At 38.2% G+C, this 25,646-nt stretch overlaps 2 protein-coding genes and 1 non-coding gene across 6 annotated transcripts in view; all 3 read left to right on the forward strand.

The window, feature by feature from the left end:
- Positions 1 to 25,646, forward strand: part of Gpc5 (glypican 5) — a 1,436,787-nt gene that overhangs the window by 1,204,604 nt on the left and 206,537 nt on the right. The gene's annotated exons all lie outside the window — the stretch shown is intronic.
- LOC120097209 (small nucleolar RNA SNORA70) lies at positions 5,918 to 6,052 on the forward strand. The gene has a single exon (XR_005494445.1). It is a non-coding gene; the product is annotated as a small nucleolar RNA SNORA70 (small nucleolar RNA).
- LOC100912132 (60S ribosomal protein L10-like) lies at positions 6,101 to 10,428 on the forward strand (the record flags this gene model as incomplete). The annotated part of the gene is made up of 1 exon (XM_063274826.1): positions 6,101 to 10,428. A coding segment is annotated over one exon (432 nt), but the record flags the coding sequence as incomplete, so codon positions are not given.

Consider the following 25,646-nt stretch of genomic DNA (forward strand, 5'->3'; position numbering starts at 1 on the left):
CTATATAAATATGTATTTGTATATATATTTGAATATATTTGTGTATATATATACATATATATATATATATTTGAAAAAACTAAATACAGAAGAATGAAGGACTGTCTGAGATTTTCAGAGATGCTCCTTAAACCTCTGGTTAACATATGTGTGCTTAAGTCTGAGGAAAGAATACCTGGGAAGAAGGCACTGGTTTCTAAAATTCACTTAGGGTCATAGGAAAATTGAGTTCCCACTGTTCAGCTCAAATGAAGCTTGGATCAGTGCCTAGAATGACAGATTTCACTGGTGTGCTCTACATAGATTAAGGGTTATCTGGTCTCAGAGAAGAAAATGTAAAAACAAGTTCTGAATGGGTCTAATTATTTCTGCATTACTTATTTGCCTCCTAGAACAAAATTAAAGAGGGATGGGTATCCCTAGGAAGGTAAAATGAAATAGTTATGAATGGGTGAGTGGGGCGTAGTCTAGAATGTGAGGATTAAATGGGGAAATGGAGGAAGGGGAGAGAGGGAAAGAATATGGGGAAGGAAACCTAAAACTAAAGATTGAGGGGTTTCATACAACAGAAACTTCTTAAAATATATACATGTGCAAAGGTATATCTAAATAAAGTCATCAAGTAAGGGTGGAAAATGGAGTTCCAATGGGACATCTGTTGTCACTAAATGAAGCTCCCAGTACTGGGAATTGGTTACATATCTAACTGCTATGTTAGCCACTTTACTGTCATATTTCCTATAAACACGAATCATGTATAACTCAAGCACAGAAGTATGATTCATAAAGAAAAGACACTGACTTTATGAAATTCTTAGGCAAATGGATGCAACTAGAAAATATCCTGAATGAGGTAACCCAGTCATAAAAAAGGACACGAGTAAGCACTCACTAATAAGTGGATATTAGCCTAAAAGCTCAGAATTCCCACACCATATGAAGCTCAAGAAGAAAGAAGACCAATATCTGGATGTTTCAGTCCTTCTTAGATGGGGGAACAAAATTCTCATGGGAGGTAAAGGATGGGAGTATTAGGGAGAAAGAGAAGACGGGGGAGGGAAAGCAGAACAGGATCAGGTGTGCTAGGAGACAGGGATGATATACAGAGGTCAGGAATTTGAACAGAGGTGTGTAGCAATGAGGGATGGGGAACTAAGTGTAGGCCCCAGCAAGTCTCAGATGCCAGGAAAGCAAGAGGCTCTCAGGACCTAACAGTGATGAGATTAGATAAAATGACCAACAAAGGGGAGAGAAAACCTATAGAGACCATACAGAGCGGTTAGGCAATGCCCCTGTTGGGGGATGGGGCCATCCACTCATCTCTAAATTTTTAATCCCGAATGGCTCCTCGTTAAAGGAAATAAGGGGACAAAGTGTGGACCAGAGACTGAAGTAAAGGCCACCCAAAGACTGCCCCACATGAGCATATATCCCATATACATACACCAAACCCAGACACTATTGTTGATGCCAAGAAGTGCTTGCTAACAGAAGCCTGTTATAGCTGTCTCCTGAGAGGCTCTGCCAGAGCCTGACAAATACAGAGGTGAATGCTCCCAGTCAACCACTGGACTGAGCACGGGGTCCACAATGGAGAAGTTAGAGAAAGGAGTGAAGGAGCTGAAGGTGGTTGCATTCCCATAAGAAGAACAACAATATCAAACAACCAGACCCCCAGAGCTCCCAGGGACTAAACCACCAACCAAAGAGTAAACATGTAGGGACTCATAGCTCCAGATGCATATGTAGCAGAGGATGGCATTGTCTGGCATCAATAGCAGGAGAGGCCCTTGGTCCTGTGAAGGCTCAATTCCCCAGTGTAGTAGAATGGCAGGGTAGTAAGGTGGGAGTGGGTGGGTGGGAGGGGCAGCCGCCTCATCGAAGTAGGGAAAGGGGAGAGGATGGGGGTTCCCAAGGGGAAGCTGGCAAAGAGGATAACATTTGAAATGATAATACATAAAATATCAAAAAAGAAAAAGAAGAAAAGAAAAGACACAGGTATAGATGGCATGGTTGGTTGAATTAACAATGACAATAGAAACAAGTTATATTTGTATTTTTGCAAAATAGAACAAAATGTTAAAGAGGCCAAAAAACAGCTGAACTTTCCAGAGAGGAGAAGAGGACAGAGAGGAGAGGAGAGGAGACGAGAGGGGAGAGGAGGGGAAGGGATGGAAAGGGAGAAGAGAAGAGGAGAGGAGAGGAGAGGGGAGGAGAGGAGAGGAGAGGAGAGGAGAGGAGAGGAGAGAAGAGAAGAGAAGAGAAGAGAAGAGAAGAGAAGAGAAGAGAAGAGGATAGTTTAGAAAATGATATATGCAGAGGCAAACACCTAAAATTTCCTGCAGTTTTCGGTCTTTTATTAAATATTTTTCTATGAAACTCAAGATGATGAAGAGACAAGACCTCAGAAAGGAATGAAGCAGGGTCAAAAGAAGAGAAGAAGCTATTGGTCAATTGACTGGAAAGAATTGTAATCATCTCCTAGGTGAGTGTGGAATGGACAGAGTATGTCTGAGTTGAACACTGTGACTCCCTTGATGGCGTGTCACCAATGGGCAGCAAACCTCAGATCTCCCTGTCAATATTGGACTCATTAATAGATCAAGAGCCAACCTCATAACTTTCTCCACATTTCTGCTCTCTACATTCATTGACCCTTTGACAATAATTATGATATAGTCAAACACCTAAGCTATTTGTTTCTTTGGATCAGCCCTTTCCTCTCTGGTGTAGGGCTGGAAAAAGTCTGCAGAGCTGAAACTTGTCCACTCAAGAACCTACTAATAAGTACAGCATTCATAAAAAATTAACCCAGAAAGTTATAGACAAATAATAAGACTTGTGACACTCAAGACTTACATGTTGACTGAACTTTTAGTTGTATTTTTCCCATAAAAATCACATTTCCATGAAGGTATTTTGCAACAACTATAGCATTTTCTGTTTGTAACACTTACAATGCATGTATATGCACACACACAAAGACACATTAGATGATGAGAAAGATACTTATAACTTTGCATTAAGTGCTGCAGAATATCATGTACTAAATCTCATTATTTTCAATATAAGATGCCTTTAATATGTTTGATGAAACAATTTTGTTAAAGGCTTAGAAATTATCATAGATTTATAACAGCAACAGAATCAAGACTTCTTTTTTTTTTTTTTTTTTCGGAGCTGGGGACCGAACCTAGGGCCTTTCGCTTGCTGGGCAAGAGCTCTACCGCTGAGCTAAATCCCCAACCCCCCAGAATCAAGACTTCTAATGTTATCCCCAACATATTCTTTCAAGTAATGGAGAAGCTTAGCATGTTATACTTATGCATTTAGGAATGCATGTGTGTATGTGTATACATGTGTGTGTGTATTTATGTGTTTGTGCCTATGTCTATTTGTGTATGTTTTATATGTGTAGACATATGTGGGTGTGTTACTGTGTCTATGTTTGTACATGTGTGTGTATGAGTGTGTATATAATAATGTATTTTGGAAAGAGGCCACACCATTTGAAAGACAGAATAAAGGGGTAACTGGCAGGATTTGGAGAGAGGAAAGTAAGGAGAAAACTACATCATTATATTATAATCTCCAAAATTTAAAAATAAAACAAGATTTCCATAGCCTGTCAACTGTTAAATACACCAATGTGTGATCTGTATGTCCCATTACATTTTATCCCAAAGGTCATTTCTTAACTCAATTGTATCAAATCTTCCTATTTTCCATTACAGTTAAGCTGACTTTCCACATGTTATGTTGTTTAATTTTTAAATCAAATGACAACATAATATGATTTTTAAAATCTGTATCCATAGATGGTGGGATTTTTTTCCCAGTAATAGTCCAAGGCGTAATCGGATATGAGATGGTATACACGCCTGGGTGGACAATTCAAGCTTAGTCGACGCAGTTTGATTCTTCACTGCAATCTATGAGCATGATATAATTTATATACAATGGCTTGATTTTCTGGGGCAGTCTGAGGACTTTTAAATCATTTGCTTAAATGTTTTCCTTCCAATCTTATCTTACAATATTTATTCCAAGAGTTTAGGGAGGAAGTCCTGATTTGTGTTGTCAGAGCTCACCTTATGATCCACTGCAACACAGGAATCACTAAAAAGCAAATGCATGCAGATGAATTAAAGATCCTCTTTTTACCCTGTTGAAAACACTATAGCAAACAGCTGAAAAAAAAGATCCTCAAAGACACGATTGAGCAAAGTTTGTTTTTAGAAGTCAAAAGTTACTACATCCTACACCCATAGTTTATAGCATAAAGGAAATTGAGGGATTTATACTCTAAGCTCTCCAATGAATTTGATCCTATCTCTGCCTCTCTGATGAAGTGTGGTCACAACATAAAATATAACCCCAAGGAAACACACAGGAGGGTGAGTGAGAACCAAATTTAGGCAACACAACATTCAGACACCAATGCACCAGTAGCTGTGAAGAAATGGTGCTTCAGAGACTGGGGTACACTCCTTTGCTTGTCTGCATGGTTACTAATGTTACCTCCTCCTTTCCTCACTGCCATAATTCAAGATCAAAGAGTAACTGGTACTAATTTCAGACTGACAAACCCCTGTATAATATTCCTTGAACATCCCTTGAAAGGTTCAGAACATAACTGCATTTAGTTTAATGTACATTCTGGTGCTGTTTCAAAATTGGAAGCCTGGAATTATTGGATATTTCTCGTTTTGTTTTGTTTTGTTTTGTTTTGTTTGTCCATAACTCTAACTTCCGTTTATTGAAGCCTTGCTGTTGAACTCAAAGCAGTTAATGGATGAACTATTATCAGCAGTCTAGCAGGTGCCTGCAAGCAGTCCCTAGTTTTCATCTTTCCGAATAAATGTTTCTTACTGTGGTCGTTTGAGTATGGTTGGCCCAGGGATTGGCACTATTTGGAGATGTGGCTTTGAGGAGGAAGTTTGTCACTGTAGCCTTGTGCTTTAAGACCCTCCCCCTAACCACATGAAGCCAGGCTTCTACTAGCTAGCTGCCTTCTGAACAAGAGATGAGACTCTCAACTCCTCCTACACTATGCCTCCTGGATGCTGCCATACTCCTGCCTTGATACTAATGGACTGAGCCTCTAAACCTGTAAGCCAGCCCCCATTATAGGTTGTCCTTATAAGAGTTGCCATGGTCATGGTGTCTGTTCAAAGCAGCAAAAGCCTAAGATACGACTCAATTTGATAAAAACATCGTCTTTACCTGTGACTTGTCTTCATCATGAGCTCTGATTGTCAGCCTTTCACAGTGCCTTGAGGCACACAGTATCTATCCCTTGCTATTGTTGAATGTGTTGTGTGATGGTGGAGCCAAGAGAATCACAGGCACTCTGGGAGCAGCGATGGGATGGAGTTCTTGTTCTATAAAGACAGCGAGATATTACAGACCTAAGAATATAAATGAAGAAAGGAAACAGAGATGGAGTCTGCAACAGAGGACACAAGCTGAAGTTACAGTCAAGAATGCACAAGGATTTTGTATTCTTAAGCGGCTTGAGAACACACAAGTTTAGGTGTTTGTAATTTAAAAAGAGCAATGAGTAGGTAGGTCAATCTTTCTGTTTTCCCAAAAGTTGAGTAGCGTATCTTAAGAAAAATTTTAATATATATTAGTATAAACGTGGAACTGGAGCGATGACTCAGTCATAAAGCACACATACTGCTTTTCCAGAGGTGCCAGGGTTGGATTTTCAGCTGGCAACTGTCCCTAACAGCAGTGCTAGGGGATCCAACACCCTCCTCAGTCTCTGTGAATATATCAATGTGGTGATAAACAAGCCACATGAAAAACTGCTTTGTGATATTATCATGTCTAAATAAATATACCAGTGATTCTCAACCTATGAGTTTCAACTCCATTGGGAGGCACATATCTGACATACTGCATATCAGCTATTCACATTATAAGTCATCACAGTCCCTTTCCCCATGGGGACTTTGGTGTGCAATGGTTGCAAACAGCAGCCTCCTTGGTAGTGTATGTAGCCTATTGTCTATATGGGTTACCTCAAGGGACCTTGGAAACAGTTTTCTGGCAGTTGAATAATCAAGTGTCTGATCATAATTGCTGTCCCTGATCTAGGCTCCAGACAGGTATGCGTGGTGCCTTTGGGAAGCCCCAGGGCACAGTAGCCAGGGTTCACATTGGCCAAGTCATCATGTCTATCCGAACCAAGCTGCAGAATAAGGAACATGTGATTGAGGCTCTGCGCAGGGCCAAGTTCAAGTTCCCTGGCTGCCAGAAGATCCACATCTCAAAGAAATGGGGTTTCACCAAGTTCAATGCAGATGAATTTGAAGACATGGTTGCTGAGAAGCGGCTCATTCCTGATGGCTGTGGTGTCAAATATATCCCCAATCGTGGTCCTCCTGACAAGTGGAGAGCCCTGCATTCCAGAAGGCTTCCACAGTGCTCTCCTATACCCTATCAAATCATGTTCAATAATAAATCTCACATCAAATCTGAAAAAAAAAGTCATCACAGTAGCAAAATTATGCTTCTGATGTAGCAGTGAAACAGTTTTGTGGTTGCAGCTCACCACAGCATACATAAAGAATTGTTAAACTTAAGAAGACTATACATGGAATGAGGCCTGAGAGAAAGATAAGTCAGTGACGGTCTACAACACTAGCACCATGCCCAGGATTCTATCGCCAACAACAGCTCCTGAGAAGGTTTAAGGCTGTGTTACTTAGCATTGAAAGAAAACTCCCTTTGCTTTGTATGAGCTGTGCTTTCATTTCTATATTACTACAGCACCCAGAACAAAGCAGGAAATGTATTTGGAGAAGTGATGAGCTTCTCCATTAGATGCTAGGCTTATGGATTCACACGAGGGTTAGAAATAGATACATCTCACCCGTCAGAGTTTGTGTTGATATGCAATGTAAGCTATCAAATTGCTAAACACCTAAGAGCTGCAAACAGAGAAATAGCTGAACAAATTATGGTACATTTTCTGATGTTCTGTGTCTCTCAGTTTTAGAGGGTAACTTATCTATATAAACTGGCATGCACACACTGTTATTATATGACATATAATACTGTTGTATGTTATTTGAAAAACAAAATTGTTCAATCTTACTATTCAACTTCCCCATTTAAAGAGAAGTTTAAAAAATTTAAATTATTTAACAGTAATTTCACAAAATTAAGGAATTTAATTATATGGAAAGAACATGCATATCTATTTTATACTTGTATTTATTGGCTATTATCCATCATTTTTATGAGAATTAATATGTGTTTTGGAATGTATTTGTATATAATTAAAATACTCACAGACTATAAAATAGAACAATTCTTTTTATAGCATGGTTAATTGAACTAATGAAAATAGTGTCCATTATAGTTAAAAATCCAGGATTAATATGAAATATTTTTGGTTTCAAATTCAAAACAAAGAAAGAGAATTGAAAACTCATTGATGCACCAAAGAATAAGAAGTAGAGAAGCATACAGGAGTTAGAGAAGCATACAGGAGGTAGAGACGCATACAGGAGGTAGAGAAGCATACAGGGAAACTGGAGAACAAGCAGGTGAACAGTGTTGAATTTTAACCAAGCGATGACTCAGAAAGAGACCTCCAAAGTGAGTATGAGGGAACTTCTTTCTAATCATCCTTATTGCAGCATACCTTGTTCAAATGACATTTGCAAAATTTACCATCATATTTCAATACATTTTAAAAAGTTAATGTTCACGCAGCATTTGTATAATCAGAGCAGAAACTGTGTTCATTTACCAGAATCAATTTTGGTGTCCTTCTCTAGTCCATCTCCTCCCACAAGGCCTCATTCAGGGGAACCCCTAATACCTGTGCTCTGAATTCTCCAGACTTCCATGTGCATGGGGCACACGTTAAGTAAATTTTTGAGTCTGCTTTATGTCCTTTAACATAGTGAATTTTGATGCATTTTTTCTTTCACATCAGTAAATTCTTTTCCTTTTCACCTGTATGATTATATAGCATTTCATTATATTGGTGTTTTACAATGAGTATCATTATTAGCCAAGTCATGGACAATATTATTAATTTTATTTTTGAGCTTGAATACCAATCTACATTTTGCATACGACTACATTTTCCTGTATATCAGTACACTTCTGATATTGGAATAGCATGATCTAAGGTAGTAAGCACATGACAGAGTTTGTAAGATACAACTTGATTCTATTTTCCTGAGGGCTCTAGCTAATTTACATTCACATAAGGAAAGTAGAGAGGACGGCTTTCTTCTGATTGTACGTATTTTACCTTAATGTTTACCTTACTTTGAGACGCCAATAGAAAAGATAGCGCGAGTGTGTTTAATTTGCATTCCTTTAATGATTAATGATGCTGATTATCTTATTATTTTCCTTGTTTCCTGATGGTTTCTCTTGCAACATTTGCATTTGCTGAAAACTTTAATTTCCTTAGATTACAGAAGTTCTGCATTTTGTCTGTTTACAGGTCCCTTGGCACATATGCAATTATAAATATTTTTCTCATTCCAGTGGCTGTAGAATTTAATTTTCGTTTTTAATACTTGTTAAGAGGAAGAGTCCTTAAATTTTAGAAAGTTTAATTTGGGGATCCAGGGAGATGCCTCGGCAGGTAAGAGAAATTGTTGCTCTTGCAGAAGACCTTGGACATCCCAGCACAACAGTGGCTCACACCCACCCATTACACCAGATCTAGAAGATCAGACACTTGCTTTCTAATACTGCTGCCACTAGCAATGAAAGAAATATATTCAGGAAAAAAGCAGCATGCGCATAAAACAAAGTAAATACCTCTTTAAAATGTTGATGTTGAAGTCAAGGCTTGTGCTTGTGTCCACATGAATGCCCACTTCTAGCATCTTTTGATGTAACAATTCTTCTGTCCTCACTGTACAACTATCGTTAGAATACACCACGGAACTATGCTTGCATCTGCACTTTCACTATATGCCTCTCCTCATAATGCCACCACCCTATACCAATTACAACCATGTAGCTTTTTTTTTATAACCATCTCTTAAAATCTAATGGTGTAAGCGCTCAACCTTTGTTCTTCTTAATATTTGTTTCCATAATCTCAAGTCATTGCATTTCCACATAAGTTTTAATGTCAGTTCCTGAAATTCTATAAATTTTCTTGCTATGATTAAATTAACTAATTGTACTGAATAAACTCATTAATTTAAACATGCCCCCAGAACCTCATTTGAATTAGAAATTTGTATATTTTATGAATTTTTAAGTAGACATACTCATATATATGACAGTTTTTCTCATAAACGCTAATGCTGCACACGTTTGCCTCTAACTTCCCTATAAGCTCACTGCGCTCGTGGCACAAAGTAGAACAGAAATAGTGAGAAGAATGGTCTCTTCTTGTCTATTAAATTTACAAAAGTGAGTTTTCTGCTTGCTTCTTTCTTTTGCTTTGTTTTCTTTACAGTAAGTTTTGTGAGCAGAGAATGTCCCCTGTTTTTACTGTTTGCCAAGGTGTTTATAATCTGTAGTGTAGAATGTGGGAAGGTATATATCTGCACCTCTTAAAATAACAAAGAATCTTTGTGTTGAGAGCTTATGACATAGCTCTGTAGGTAAAGACATTTGAAGCTAAGCCTGACAACAGTATGTCACATGAACATTCTATAAATAATTTCAACCTACAAGGCTTTGACTTCATTTTCTAACAGTTCTTATTTAGGTTTTATTCATATTCATAACTTAATGTTGAAATCCATCTAGACTTAAGGGGAATGAGGAAAATATAGAACCCAAGGAACTTCAATGAGAGCAGAGAGTACAGGGTATTGCAAACATATGGGATGGAGGTGCTCTTCTGAGCTACACACACCCCACTCTCATCAACGGACAGATCATGGAAACAGACACAGAAAACTAACAGAAGTTATGAAGCAAATGGATTTAACAGATATCTATAGAACATTTCATCCTAAAACAAGAGAATATGCCTTCTAAATACTTCATGGTACCTTCTCCAAAATTGACCATATAATTAGTCACAAAGCAGGCCTTAATAGATACAAGAAGATTGAAATAATCCCATGCATCCTATCAGATCACCATGTACTAAGGATGGTCTTCAATAACAACAAAACAACAGAAGGCCCACATATACGTGGATGCTGAAAAACACTCTACTCAATGATAACTTGGTTAAGGAAGAAATAAAGAAAGAAATTAAAACTTTTTAGAATTTAGTGAAAATGAAGGCACAACATACCCAACTTTATGGGACACAATGAAAGCAGGGCTAAGAAGAAAACTCATAGCTCTGAATGTCTTCAAAAAGAAACTGGTGGGGGTTGGGATTTAGCTCAGTGGTAGAGCACTTGCCTAGCAAGCACAAGGCACTGGGTTCGGTCCTCAGCTCCGGAAAAAAAAAAAAAAAAGAAAAAGAAACTGGCGAGAGCATACACTAATAACTTGACAGCACACCTAAAAGCTCTAAAACGAAAAGAAGCAAATTCTCCCAAGAAGATTAGACAACAGGAAATAATAAAACTCAGAGCTGAAATCAATCAAGTAGAAACAAAAAGAACTATATACAAAGAATCAACAAAACCAGACCCTGGTTGTTCGAGAAAATCAACAAGATAGATAAACCCTTAGCCAAACTAACCAGAGGGCACAGAGAGTGTACCGAAATTAACAAAATCAGAAATTAAAAGGGACACCTAACAACAGAAACTGAGGAAATTCAAAAATTTATCAGATCCTACTATAAAGGTCTATACTCAACAAAACTGAAAAATTTGGAGGAAATGGACAATTTTATAGACAAATACAAGGTACCAAAGTTAAGTCAGTGTCAGATAAAACATCTCAAAAAAAAAAAAAAAGCCTAGGACTAGATGGATTTAGTGCAGAATTCTATCAGACCTTCAAAGAAGACCTAATACCAATACTCTTCAAACTATTCCACAAAATAGAAACAGAAGGAACACTACCCAATTCATTCTTTGAAGCCACAATTATGCTCATAACAAACCACCCAAAGACCCTACAAAGAGTGACAACTTCAGACCAAATTCCCTCATGAATATCAATGCAAAAATACTCAATAAAATCCTTGCAAACCGAATCCAAAAACACATCAAAACGATCATTCCCCATGATCAAGTAGGCTTCGTCCCAGGGATGCAAGGAGGGCTCAATACACTGCTTTGAATTTAAACTTAGAAACATGAATACTTGCCCCCCCATACTACTTTACAATTAATTTAATTAGAATAAATGGTAGAATTTATGCTTTCTTTCTTTCTTTCTTTCTTTTTGTTTTGTTTTTGTTTTTGTTTTTTTCGGGGCTGAGGACCGAACCCAGGGCCTTATGCTTGTTAGGCAAGCGCTCTACCACTGAGCTAAATCCCCAACCCCCAGAAGATATGCTTTTATAACATAGAAAGTACCTTTTAGTGAGTCTGAAAAAGATGAGATATCTTTCTATTGTGAAAAGCAAACATACAGCCTTATGTTATTCTAGCAACCATAATAGTATTTTATTGCACCTGATTTTATTAATATTATTAGCTTGCATATTGATCAAATGGAACATGATAAACCAGGAGACATCTGATTGTTTACGTATATTGAGCATCTCATATAATTATTGATATAGCCAGAGTCATGGCTCTTCCTGAAAGAAGATTTAATTTTCAAGGAACCAGTATTGCATCTTTCACCAAATGAATATCATTAATTAATGAAGTTTAATTTCTTACTGCGTTTTGTTTTTCCTAATAAAATTTATTTTAATTGAGGTAAAATTAAATTGATGTATAAATTTTGATGTCATTTCCAAGTTGGCTAATGACATCAAAGATGATAAATAAATAAGTTGGTACTGTAAACCTATTTCTTTTTCTCTGTTTTACATGAGAGTTTAAATGTTTGTTACTATAAGAATTGTATACAAAGTACACTCCTGGCATCTGGCAATTAAAATGAGTGGACATGGAAAGAAGGCAATTGTCCATTCTGGTTTAGCTGAGTGAAAATTTGTGATTAGAATTAATCCCACATAGTGGCTACATTTACACTTCTTCCTCTTGATATTCAAAGCGCCACTCTACTCCTAAAGTCCAGAATTAACCATTCTAAACTTGTTAGCCAATGAACGGGAGCTTCTCTATCATCTGTTATATTCCATATTTATTTCCTTGAGTGTCACAGCAAAGGAGAGATGTCAGTGGTCTTTCCCAGGGCTGGAACCTCCAGGCTACATTTCCAACCTGCCTGGCAAGACCTGTCCACTGATCAGCAGTGACATCATGGGTCCAAACCACTCAACCATTTTCTGATAGTCTTTGAGTCCTGAACCTCAGGGGGGACTGCATCCCTTCTAGTACAAACCTGCTCAAAACCAGACAACTGGAGAGAACAGAAGCCCTTAATCCTACTATTCTTTTGAAATGGCCAAGTTATTATACTGCGTACTAAATATTTTGCTTAAACCCATACATATATGCTGCTCTCAACTTGGTTCAGTGAAGTCCTTTTGTACAGTGGATAGAGGCTAATGCAGAGACTCAACTGGTTGAAGAGCTAAGGATAAATAGCGCTGAGTACTCTGAAGTGGATGTGTAATCTGAGCAACCTTTCTCCATTCAAAGCTCAGAAGACATGCAAGGGCTGGGGAGTAGGAGCTATGAAATGGTGACTTCCAGAGCTCCTATGACTGTTGCACACATTAACACACAGCAGCTGTGCCTACCTGCACGATTGCTGAACTAACTGCACCCAATCACAGTTACAGCATGGGTAGTATAGGAGAGTGCCAAATCCTCCCCTTAGGAGAAGAGCTACAGAGAGTTGATGGGTCTGGTCATTCCTGCTACATGAATTCTGTCAGGAAAGTTGCCCGAATTTAGATTAGTAGAAGCATTAAATATATAAAACTGGCTGCAGCAAACTGAAAGTAAAAAGTACAAACAAAAAGCAGAAATAATGAGGACAGACATCCCTTTCAAGAAATTCACAGCCAAAAGAAACAAAAATACAAAGGCATAAGGTAGGCTATGTACTTTGTTTTGTTTCCTTATTTTCTCTTTTAACCCAGAAAAAAAAAGCCAAACATTGTTTATGTGCTTAGCAAAAACAAGGTCTGGTGCAAAAACTTAACATCGCACAAGTGAAAGGGAATAATTGATCAAGGAATGCTTATCACAAAAGTTAAATATAAGGCAAAATACCTATCACTTTTAATATAAATCACAAGACACTTACAAATACCTACATACACGGTCCTTATGACACCTCCCAAAGGAAAAGGTGCAGAAGGCTATACCCGAATTCACAATCCTTACTACAAACTCACATTTCACATTTATCTGTAAACTAACTACGCTTCAGTTCTCAGCTTTCCGAATGCACAGGCAAGTCTCTTCACATATTTTGACTCACAATTGCATCTTGTGGAGTTGGCATTTGCCTGTAATGAATGTTTACTGTTTGTTCTTCTCGGTGCGTGTGTCTATTATGTTCCATTTTTAAAACTTATTAAATACTTTAATTATTTCTTCCTTCATATTGATAATAGTAGCCCAGATGTAAGCATGTAAGGAAATCTGAAGGAATGAAACACATATTGGTTTACATAAAGCATAGATAAAAATATCCATTTGTAAAATAAACATCTGATAATTGGACTGCCCAACCATCCTTAAGAGTGCTAAAAACAAAACAACAAAAAACAGACATAATAAAATTCCTGCAATTTAAATAAGGAAGCAAGATAGTTTTGCCTAAGTTTTGTTCATTTTGGCATTTTAGGACAATGACCTGAACAAATGAAATTTAAGTCAAATGATCACATGTTCAGATAACATGAGTAAAAAGGTACAACTACTTCAAGGCATTCTTCAAACAAAACCTGCTTTGTGCTTACAACAGTTAACAGCATTAAAGTTTACAAAACTTTCCAACTTTTCTAGTAACCATTCTATAATTGCAAGAGGTATCAAATGAAAGTGTCAGTACACGAAGCACTTACATAAAAAAATCAGCAGAGTAAGATCCATGGTTAATCACCTTCTGATTCTCTTAAAATCTCCAAAGCACAAAATGTTTGCCCACTGGTCAGTAGCTTTAAGTCATAACCAATAACCCAAAGAGCTTTTGTTTATTGAGTATTAGAAACGATTCCATTTTTACATCAGCTGTTTGAAGACACTGTGCCTCACATCATAGCTTGTACTTATTTCTTCAAGTACTTCAAACTGTAGAAAAGCATCTAAATTACAGGGAAAATGTGAATATAGTATAGACTCATACATCCCTCAGGGAATTTCAGTATTAATACCTTTAGTTTGGTACATTAGTCACTATCAGTTACTGTCAGTATATTCATACCTAAAGTGTGTATTTCATTCATATTTTATTAGTTTTTTCTATAATATAATCTTATTGTACCAGGTTTTGCCCAGAATGATATACTAAATTCAGTTGTCATGTTTCTCTTTATGTCATTAATTTATTTATGCACTTTACATCCCAATTGCAGCTGCCCTTTCTCCTTTCCTTTCAGCCCAGCCCAACCCTCCCAAACCCATTCCCCTACTACTCCCTCCCCTTCTCCTCAGAGGAGGGGAATTGTCTCCTGAATAACATCCTGCCCTGACATATCATGACTAAGAGCATACCCCCCACTGAGACTTAACAAGCAGTTCAACTAAGGGAAGGGGATCCAAAGGCAGGTACCAAGGACCCAGATGAAAACAAAGCTATACATCTGTTACAAATATGTATAAGGATTGGACCAGCCCATGTATGCTTTTGCTTGGAGATTCAATCTCTGTAAGCTGCCATGGGCCCAGGTTAATTGATTCTGTGGTCTTCTTGTGGTGTCCTTGACCTCTATGTTTCACTCAATCCTATGTTCCCCTCTTCCACAAAACTCCCTGTGCTCTGCCTAGTCTTTGGCTATGGGTCTCTGCATCTGTTTTCATTATCTGCTAGATGATTCCTACAAGGGGACAGTTATGCTATGTTCCTGTAGACCAGCATAGCAGAATATCATTAATAGTGTCAGGGGTTGGCTCACTCCCATGGGGTAGGTCTCAAGTTGGGCCAGCCATTGGTTACCCCTTCCTTCAACCTGTGCTACATCTTTATCCCCGCACATCTTGTAAGCAGAGCTAATTTGGGTCAAAGGTTTTGTCAATGGTTTATTGTCTTGGTCCCACCTGACAAGAGGCGACACTTCAGGCTTCATATCCTCAGCTATTAGTAGTCTCAGAGAGGGTCGAATCTGTAGTCTCTCAGGAGCCTCCCTCTCCCAGGTGTCTGGCTTGTCTGAGAGATGCCCACCACTAATCTCCTTACTCTCTCCCAGCCTTTTCCTGCTCCCCTCTCTCCACGCCTGATCCTTGTCTTCATTCTCCTCTTCACCACTTCCCCTCCCAGATACCTCCCTCAATCCATCTCAGATATCTACTTTATTTTCCCTTCTGAGTGAGATTCAAGCATTCTCCCTTGGGTCTTCCTTGTTACCTAATTTTGTTGGGTCTGTGGATTGTACCACAGCTCTTCTGTACCTTAGGAGTAATGTCCAATTATAAGTAAGTATAAACCATGTTTGTATTTAAGGGTCTTGGTTACCTCATTCAAGATGATCTTTTTTAGTTCTGTCCTTTTGCTGCAAATTTCATGATGCCTTTGTTTTTTAATAGCTAAATAGTACTCCATAGTGTAAATGTACCACATTTTCTTGATCCATTCTTCAGTTGAGGAACATCTAGATTGTTTCCAGTTTCTTGCTATTACAAACAAAGATGCTATGAACATAGATGAGGAACTATACTTGTAGTATGGTGGGGAAATTTTAGGGTATATGCCCAGAAGTGCTATAGGCGAATCTTGTGGTAATAATATTCCCAATCTTCCCATTTTTTTCTAGTATCTTCTGTAGGGATGCATTTGTGGATAGATATTGTCTAAATTTGGGTTTTCTCATGATATATCTTGTTTTCTCCATCTATTGTGATTGAAACTTTTCTGAGTATAGTGGTCTGGGCTGACAGACTGTGGTCTCTTAGAATTTGCAAGATATCTGCCCAGGCTCTTTTAGCTTTTAGAGCCTCTGTTGAGAAGTCAGGTACAATTCTGATATGGTCTCCTTTATGTGTTACTTGGCCTTTTCCCTATACAGCTTTAATGTCATTTCTTTGTTTTATATAGTTAATGTTTTAATTATTGTGTGGTGGGATGGTTTTCTCTTCTGATCCAGTCTACTTGGTGGTCTGTAAACTTTTTATATAATTACAAGCATAATTTTCTTTAGATTAGGGAAATTTTTTTCTATGGTTTTGTTGAAATTATTTTCTGGACCTTGTAGCCAGGATTAATCTCTTTCTTCTATTCCTAGTATTCTTAGATTTGGTCTTTTCATAATATCCCAAATTTCTTGGATGTTTTGTGTCATGAACTTTTTAGATTTATCATATTCTTTGACTGATGTATTGATTTATTCAATCATGTCTTCTATGCCTAAGACTCTCTTCCATCTCTTGTATTCTATTGATGATGCTTCTTCTGTAGTCCCTGTTTTCTTTACCTTGGTTTTCCATCTCCAGGATTACCTCAGGTTTTTTTTTAATTAAAAATGTTTGTTGTTTGTTGTTGTTATTGTTGTTGCTATTCCTATTTTCTGATCTTGAAGAGTTTTATTAGTGTCTTTTACCTGCTTGAGTGCGTTTTTCTGTGTTTCTTTAAGGGATTTATTCATTTCCTCTCAAAAGACTTCTATTATCTTTATAAAATGGCATTTAAGATCACCCTTTTGCTTCTGTTGTGTTTGGATATCCAGGGCTTGCTGTCTCCACTGTCTCTTGATGATTCCTTTCTTAGGCTGTACCTTAGCCATCTAGTTGTTCCAGGTGTTGGCTATATGTTCCGATGCAGGCAGAACTCCTGGGGGAAGCTGGCAGAGCCATGGGTCTGACAATGGAGGTCAGGGAACAAACAGCATGCAGCTCTCCTCTGTAGGCTGTGCAGCAGGTAGACTACATCTGCAGGGGATTGGCATGGGAGGGTTCAAAGTTAAATTTCCCTTGGGCATCCATGCAGGCATCCTCAGGAAGATAGAGAAAGCCATGGGCCAGAAGGCAGAGGTTGGGAGACTATTAGCACTCAACTCTGCTGCTGTGCTCCAGGTGGACCCAGCAGGCACTGTTTCTTAGGCTTCTACTGTCTTCACCATTTTCCAGATGCCTGCGATTAGCTAAACTTGATAGTTTTGAAGGGTACTAGTTAGGTATGTTGTAGACTAATAGTTAGTACTTTCATTATGATTTGTGGTTATAGTAAAGTTATACCCTTAGGAGAAAAAGACCACACAAGATATATATCATGATAATAAGACCATACAAAGGTATACTAAAGCATCCTGGTTGTGAGCTATGAAAGTTTCTTTTTTTCACTTCAACCAATCACATGGCAGTCAAATATACAAGTGTACCAAGAGTATGGTATAGTTACCTCTAGGCTATCTATGTAAGGAATATACCTAAGACTTTAACAGAGGCCAGATGAAAAGAGAAAGGGAACCTTAGTTCTGTTTTTGCCTAGGTGTGGACTTGGAAAAGCTAGTCTGGGGATGGAGACAGTGTCCTAAAGGAGTCAAGGTGACAGCTTTGGGTATCCTATCAGTTCACTGCATGCTTTTGTTATTAGCCCTAAGGCACTTGTGTCTGAGTTTCTCTTTTCAAACAGCATCAACGTGAGTTTTAAAAAACTCAGCCTTTCCCTCTTACTAATAGTATAAAAGATGTTCCTTAAACTTAATTGGCATACTTCATCATCTATGCAAACTTCCTGGTTCCACCTATTTCTTCTGGGTTTTTTTGTTTGTTTGTTTGTTTTTAATTTCGCATCCCTAATCCTCCCACATGACATATCCCAATTTTAGACATTTTTCCTGTTGCTACAGATTTTAGACATTTTTCCCACCTTTAGAAATTTTTATAATAATCTGTTAAGATATATAATATATCACACTAGTATGTTAGCATAACTTTGAAACAAAAATGTTCTTTGTATATTTTGGATATTAGCCCTCTATCAGATCGCCTTGGACTAAAGCTTTGTACAGGGTGATAAGAATGCATTAATATGCCTTCTTCTACATGCTGACTTCCAGTTGAAAAAGTACCATTTGTTGAAAATGCTATGCTTTTTTCCATTGGATGGTTTTAGCTCCTATGTCACAGATCAAGTGACCATAGGTGTGTGGGTTCATTTCGGGGTCTTCAGTTATGTTCCACTGATCTATCTGCCTGTCTCTGTACCAATATCATACAGTTTTTATGACTACTGCTCTGTAATATAGCTTGAGGTCAGGGATGGTGATTCCAGCAGAAGGTTGTTTTTGTTGAGAATAGTTTTAGTTATCCTGGGTTTTTTGTTATTCCAAATGAATTTGCAAATTGCTCTTTCTATCTCTGTGAAGAATTGAGTTGGGATTTTCATAGGGATTGCATTGAATCTGTAGATTGCTTTTGGCAAAATGGTCATTTTTACTATATTAATCCTACCAATCCATGAGCATAGGAGATCTTTCCATCTTCTGAGATCTTCAATTTCTTTCTTCAGAGACTTGAAATTCTTGTCATACAGATCTTTCACTTGCTTGGTTAAAGTCACAACTAGGTATTTTATATTATTTGGGACTATTACAGAGGGTGTCATTTCCCTAATTTCCTTCTCAGCCTGTTTATACTTTGAGTAGAAGAAGGACTCCAGAGAGCCAAATAACCCATTGAAAAAGGGGTACAGAGCTAAACAAAGAATTCTCAGCTAAGGAATGCCGAATGGCTGAGAAGCACCTAAAGAAATGTTCAACATCCTTAATCATCAGAGAAATGCAACTTAAAACAACCCTGAGATTCCACCTCACACCAGTCAGAATGGCTAAGATCAAAATCTTAGGCAACAATAGATGCTGGCGAGGATATGGAGAAAGAGGAACACTCCTCCACTGTTGGTGGGATTGCAAACTGGTACAAGCTCTCTGGAAATCAGTCTAGAGGTTTCTCAGAAAATTGGACATAGAACTACCTGAGGACCCAGCTTTACCTCTCCTGGGCATATACCCAAAAGATGCTCCAACAAATAACAAAGACACATGCTCCACTAGGTTCATAGCAGCCTTATTTATAGTAGCCAGAAACTGGAAAGAACCCAGATTCCCTTCAACAGAGGAATGGATACAGAAGATGTGGTACATCTACACAATGGAATATTACTCAGCTATCAAAAACAATGATTTCATTAAATTCATAGGCAAATGGATGGAACTAGAAAATAGCATCCTGAATGAGGTGCCCCATCACAGAGAAACACACATGGTATGCACTCACTGATAAGTGGATTTGAGCTCCAAAGCTTGAATTACCCTAGATGCAATGCATGGATGATATGAAACTCAAGAAGGCTGACTAAAATGCAGATGCTTCACTCCTTGAAAAGGGGAATAAAAATATCCATAAGAGGAAATAGGGAGGCAAAATTTAAAGCAGAGGCTGAAGGAATGGCCATTCAGAGCCTGTCCCAATTGTGGCCCATATATATTTGGTGGATATATTTATAGATCTAGATAAGATGGACAAAGCTAAAAAATCCATGTTGACAGGAACTGTATATAGATGTCTCCTGAGAGACACAGCCAGAGCATGTCAAATACAGAGGCGAATGCTAGCAGCAAACCACTGAACTGAGAACGGCACCTCCTTTGGAGAAATTAGAGAAAGGATTGAAAGAACTAAAGGGGCTTGCAATCCTATAAGAACATCCATGCCCACCAATCAGAGCTTTCATTGACTAAACCACTGCCAAAAGACTGACATGGACTGATCCATGGCTCCAACTGCACATGTAGCAAAGGATGGCCGTGCTCAGCACCAACGGAGGGGAAGCCCTTGGTCCTGCCAAGGATGGATCCCCAGTGTAGGGGATTGTTGGGGGGGAGGGGGTAAGGGGGAATGGATGGGGAGGGGAATGCCCTTACAGAAGGGGAGGGGGGACGGGTTAGGTCACTTATGGAAAGGAAAGTGGGAAAGGGAATAACATTTGAAATGTAAATAAGAAATACCCAATTTAAAAAAAAAGAAACCACAACGTTGATATTTTAACGATATAAGATTGCTCAAAATAAGAATGCGTGGTGTTTCTCTAGGGAGATTTACTTTGAAATGTTTCAGAGGTGTTTCCCTGTTTACATTCTTTGTAAGATTTGTGAGGTTTATACGTTTTCTGCATTCTAGTGTTAACACAAAAGATCATTCCACCTATTGAACATGATTGTTGGGGGGAGGGCGGCAATGGGGGGAGGATGGGGAGGGGAACACCCATAAAGAAGGGGAGAGGGAGGGGTTAGGGGGATGTTGGGCAGGAAACCAGGAAAGGGAATAACACTCGAAATGTAAATAAGAAATACTCAAGTTAATTTAAAAAAACTTACTGAACTTAAAAACTTTATGTGTGCAAGTGAAAAATCCTTCTTAGTAGGAAGTTTAAGTTTTCTGATGCAACTCAATGCTATCAAATGAATTCTTTTATAGATTGCATCTTTTGATTATAATTTCTCATATTCCACTGATTGTATATATTCATGAAATACTCTAATGGTTACTAAAGCATTCTAATTATTTAAGAATTCACATCTCCAGGGATGATGTGCAGACCGACTCTCATCATTATTACTCACGCTGCACTATAACCACTATTCACATGGCATTTACATTGTATTAGGCATTAAAGCAATCTCGACATAATTTAAATTATCAGGTTATATGCAATTACTCCTCCATTTATAAAATGTGTTTAAGTATCCTTGGAGTCTTGTGTCTGCTGGAAGCCCTGATTTAGTATTCTATATTTGTGTTCTGACAGCATGATAAAACTCACTTATCAGTGCCAAGAAATTATATTTTTTGTAACTTTAATGTTTTTTCCATAGGGGGCATGCCATATACAAATACATATGCCAACAATGTTTTAGCTCTCTTTCTTCCTATGTTCCACATTGAGAAAGCACACTGTTGTCTTATTTATAATCTCAGCACAAAGGTATCTGGTTTCCTGTCATTTTCACAAAAGCCATTCGCAGACGTTCTACACCAAGTCAGTCCCTTAGAATATTGACATCAATAGTCTCATGTATCCAAGGTGACCAGGCTTAATACTATGGATGTTTTCCATAGTTTGAGAGTTTTAAATTCCAATACTTCTAATTATATGATGAGATGTTAGCAAAACTAAGCAAAATGGCCGAGAAGACAAAGTTCATAAGTGAGGACGAAACTGAAAAGAAAAGTGAAGCAGACTGAGATGAAATGATTCCTGGGTAGTTGGTGTTGTTGTTGGTAGTATTCAGGTACCATTCGAATTTGCTGTTTACTGTAGTGCAGGTGTCATAATCAGCAGCCCTAAAACTATCCTAAGCTATGATTTTTCATAGCAATGCCATCATTAACCCTCACAAAACACTTTCTCTTCTAAAAACACTTCAGACTTTCTAAGCCAAATCAAAGTAAATTAGGAAATAAATTGTTCACATCTCCTTAATCTGATTTTCTTTCTTTTACATTTGAGACCAACACTAAAACCTATAACATATTCTGGGTATTTGGTAGAAAACGACTACACCAGAGGCTACAGAATTTCCTTCTAGAGTTCCATCCAGTGTACTCTGATAAGAGTAATGTTTCCATAAACAACTCTGCTCTCATTCATAGAATAGCAACTCTCTCCCAAAACTGCAAAAGTAATTTGATTTGTACACTGTTGTCTTCCCCTCACATGTTTCCCGCAAGCATTGCTCTCTTTGGATTTTTCCATGCTATGTGCGTACTTCATCCATGCTGTGTGCGTACTTCATCCACGCTGTGTGCGTACTTCATCCACGCTGTGTGCATACTTCATCGGTCTTCAGTTGATTTCTTACGTCTGTTTCCTGTCATTTGTCACGAGACTGGAACCTGAATGCATACACTTCCACTATTACTTATTATTATCTCGTTTGGCGTCCAGAGCCGCACACCTGGTAGATATTTGTCTCCCCTATAAAACTGATAGGGTTTCACCAAAAGAGGCGAGCATTCAATCATTTGACATTCTTTGTGAAATTTTTTTTGTTCTTTACCCATCAAACACTGCCTACTGTGAAACAGATTCAAACTGTGTGCTTATAAAGCACTGGAGAACGTTTGCTTTGCCATTTTATTTTTTTATGTTTTGATTTCGGAATGTTAGTGTACTGTATGTTCTCTTGTAATGTGGGCCTGTTCTAGAACTGGAGATCACGATGTGCAGCCTAAAACCGTTACGCGACAAGTGTGGAGTTAGAAACCTTTTCGAGTCAGTAACATAGTAGTCAGAAAGGAGGTGGGTATTTCTAAAAAATATTACAAAATCATGAAAGGGGGAGGTAAAAAATGAAAATGAACATCTGGGAAAGGCATGTCACCAAAGACATTTATGGATTACAATGCTAGGGAAGCTAAAGAGGGATACACCTGGAGCGGTACACGGCTTTTCAATTGGAGGAGACACCTCTGTGTCTGTTATTTGTATATACAATGAAAAAATATAGCTAAAATCAAACTAATAAGCATATCACTTTGTGAGTACAATGACACTGTAGATCTCTCTTAACAGATCTTTAGTATATGTTATTTTGTAATTAGTATCTTGCTATATATTATATCATCAGAATATACTCTTCTCATAATGTATAACTGTCACCTTCATTGACCCCACTACCATTCTACCATTTGATGCTATGAGATTCATATTTTATACTGAACTTGAGCATGAGTGTGCATTGTCTTCCCGTGTCACTTACTATGTTAATCTTTGAGGGGTTTTTTGGTTTTTTTTTTCGTAAAATTAGGATTTCCACATTTTTTATTAATCATTTGCATTTCAACCAATATCCCCCTTCCCAGTTACCCGTCCACACCTCCCCCATTCTATCTCCCTTCTCACCCCTCTAGTTTAACTCTGTAAGTTTCTCCTCCACTCACCCACTCCTACCTCACCACTCTATCATCCCCCTACTGTTGGGCATCAAACCTCCAGAGTACCAAGGGCCCCTCCTCCCATTGACGTCAGATAATGCAATCCTCTGCTACCTATGTGTCTGGAGCCGTGGATCCCTCCATGTGTACTCTTTGGTGGGTGGTGACATCTCTGACGGCTGTGGGTGGAATGCTTCGTTGGTATTGTTCTTCCTATTGGGTTGTAATCTCCTTCAGATCCTTCAGTCCTTCTTCTAACTCCTCATTGTTGTGCCTGGGCTCAGTCCGAAGGTTGTCTGTGAGTATCTGCATCTGTATTGGTCAGGTGCTGGTAGAACCTCTCAGGGAACAGCCACATCAGGCCTCTGTCAGCAAGTGCTTCTTGTTATCAGCAACAGTGTCTGGGTTTGGTGTCTGTACATAGGATGGATCCCTAGGTAGGGTGGTCTCTGGATGGCCTTTTCTACGATTTCTGTTCCATTTTTTTTGTCTCTGCCTTTCTTTTGGACAAGAACATTTCTAGGTTAAGAATTTTGATATGGGTGGGTGGATTTCCACATGTTTATGATTAGTATTTATTTTTTGGCGATTTGTTCTCATTATTTACACACACACTCACATACACACACACACACACACACACACATATATATACACACACGTACATACATACATACTCACACATATATTTCTGAGTGTTTCTTAAGTACATATGTGTCCTTTCTGTGCGGGAGTAATGAATATGTTATAGATATGGTTAAGAAGTATAGTGGTTAGGAAGTAGGGATGTATGCATGCCTGTGTGTGTTCATGAGAATTTAGTAGGATATTTGGTGTCCTGATAGCTACCCTCAGCCTCAAGGGTACATGATCTCAAGATTTCTATTTCTTCTAGGTTTTCCATTTCTTCTACACTGGCCAGCTTGTCAGCTTCTTGGATCCGCCCTCCACACACACATTCTCTGCTGGAGATACAGTCATTTCTGTTTTGTGGGGGATTTTGTTTGGATTTTTGTTTTTCTTTCTTTAGTTTTGTTTTTCTTTTAAAATAGGTGCTTAGGATTCCAACTTGGGTCTTTATGCTTACACACGAAGTGTTCTTGTCCACACAACTCTCATTAAACCCCCAACATTCTACAGTTCTTTACACTTCTGTCTGTTAGTATCTATTTAGGGTAACTAGATATCTTGGCTCCGTGAGTGCTCCTGAAATAAATATCTGAGTACAGATTTGTCATAAAAGGCACTGATTTTGATTTATCTGTATGAATACATATATTTATATGTTATATATAATATATACATATATACATATATGTATATATTCAGAACTTAGAATTATGGTAAATGTTGTAATTAATTATTTTACTATTAATATTTAGTTTTGTATGCTTTGAACATTTCATATGTATTTACACTGAAACACTTTTCCCAACAACTTCCTCCTACCATTATTATACACACACACTCATACATACACTGACCAGACACAGATGCACACACACACACAAACATATACACATGCACAGACATATATGCTAAGACACAAACACATATGAAAACACATGCACAGAAACATACACACATGTGCATACATATGCACACATATAAACACATAGACATGCACATATACACATGCAAATACATACATAGACACACATAAATGTATACACATATACACATACACATATGAACATACATATATACATGGTGTGTGTGTGTGTGTGTGTGTGTGTGTGTGTGTGTATAGAAATAAGAGATGTGGGGTGGGCCTTATGAGTCATTCCTTAATGCTGATGAAATAGAGACAGGCTAGATGTCTTAAAGGTCTTGTGACAATAACCAGAGTTGGATGTAAGTGGATCCCATGTACAGAAGACACTGTTTTCTCAGAACTCTTTTACAACCTCTGGTTCCTAAGTTCTTTCTACATCCTCTTCTCTATTGTTTTCTGAGTTTTAGAATGGATTATACAGTTAACCTGTGGGGGGAGGTCAGCAGCCAATAGTTATGTTATCTTTGCTATTTGACAAGTTGTGAGTCTCTGTATTATCGGATGCTTACCTTTAAAGGAAGTTGCTTTGATGAAAATCAGAGAGCATTGCAAATCCAAGAATATAAATAAAAGCATTTGTAGGCCATTTGACAATGCATTTAGGAAAACCACAGTGGAAGGTTTTTCTCAAGGACCTACGGTCTCCTCAGCAATGGGCGTCTGTCTAGATTCATTCTATCAGGCAGAAATTCCCTCCTGTGGAAAAGGCCGCATAACCAATGAAAAATGTGTGACAGTAACTGCACTAACACTGGTGGCTTTTCCTTGCTAGAATAGATGATACTGTACTGTGTGGGACCCATATCTGGAAGAGACGACTGGGTTATTTTTCTCTCTTAGCAGCATGCATAGGACCTTCAAGCTCTAGAAGCCAGCTAGCTGGGAAGTTTTCTTTGGTCACCTCTAGCTTGATTCCTCCATGTTTTACAACCCAAGCATGTGGCTTTTTAAAACAAAGACTTATTGTGTCTAGCTTTGGTGAACAACCAGCCAAGAGCAATGGAAATTATCCGTAATGTTGTAGAGCATCCTGGGGCCTCCCTGACCAA

Source organism: Rattus norvegicus, chromosome 15 (genome assembly GCF_036323735.1).
Source record: "Rattus norvegicus strain BN/NHsdMcwi chromosome 15, GRCr8, whole genome shotgun sequence".
Lineage (NCBI taxonomy): Eukaryota > Metazoa > Chordata > Mammalia > Rodentia > Muridae > Rattus > Rattus norvegicus.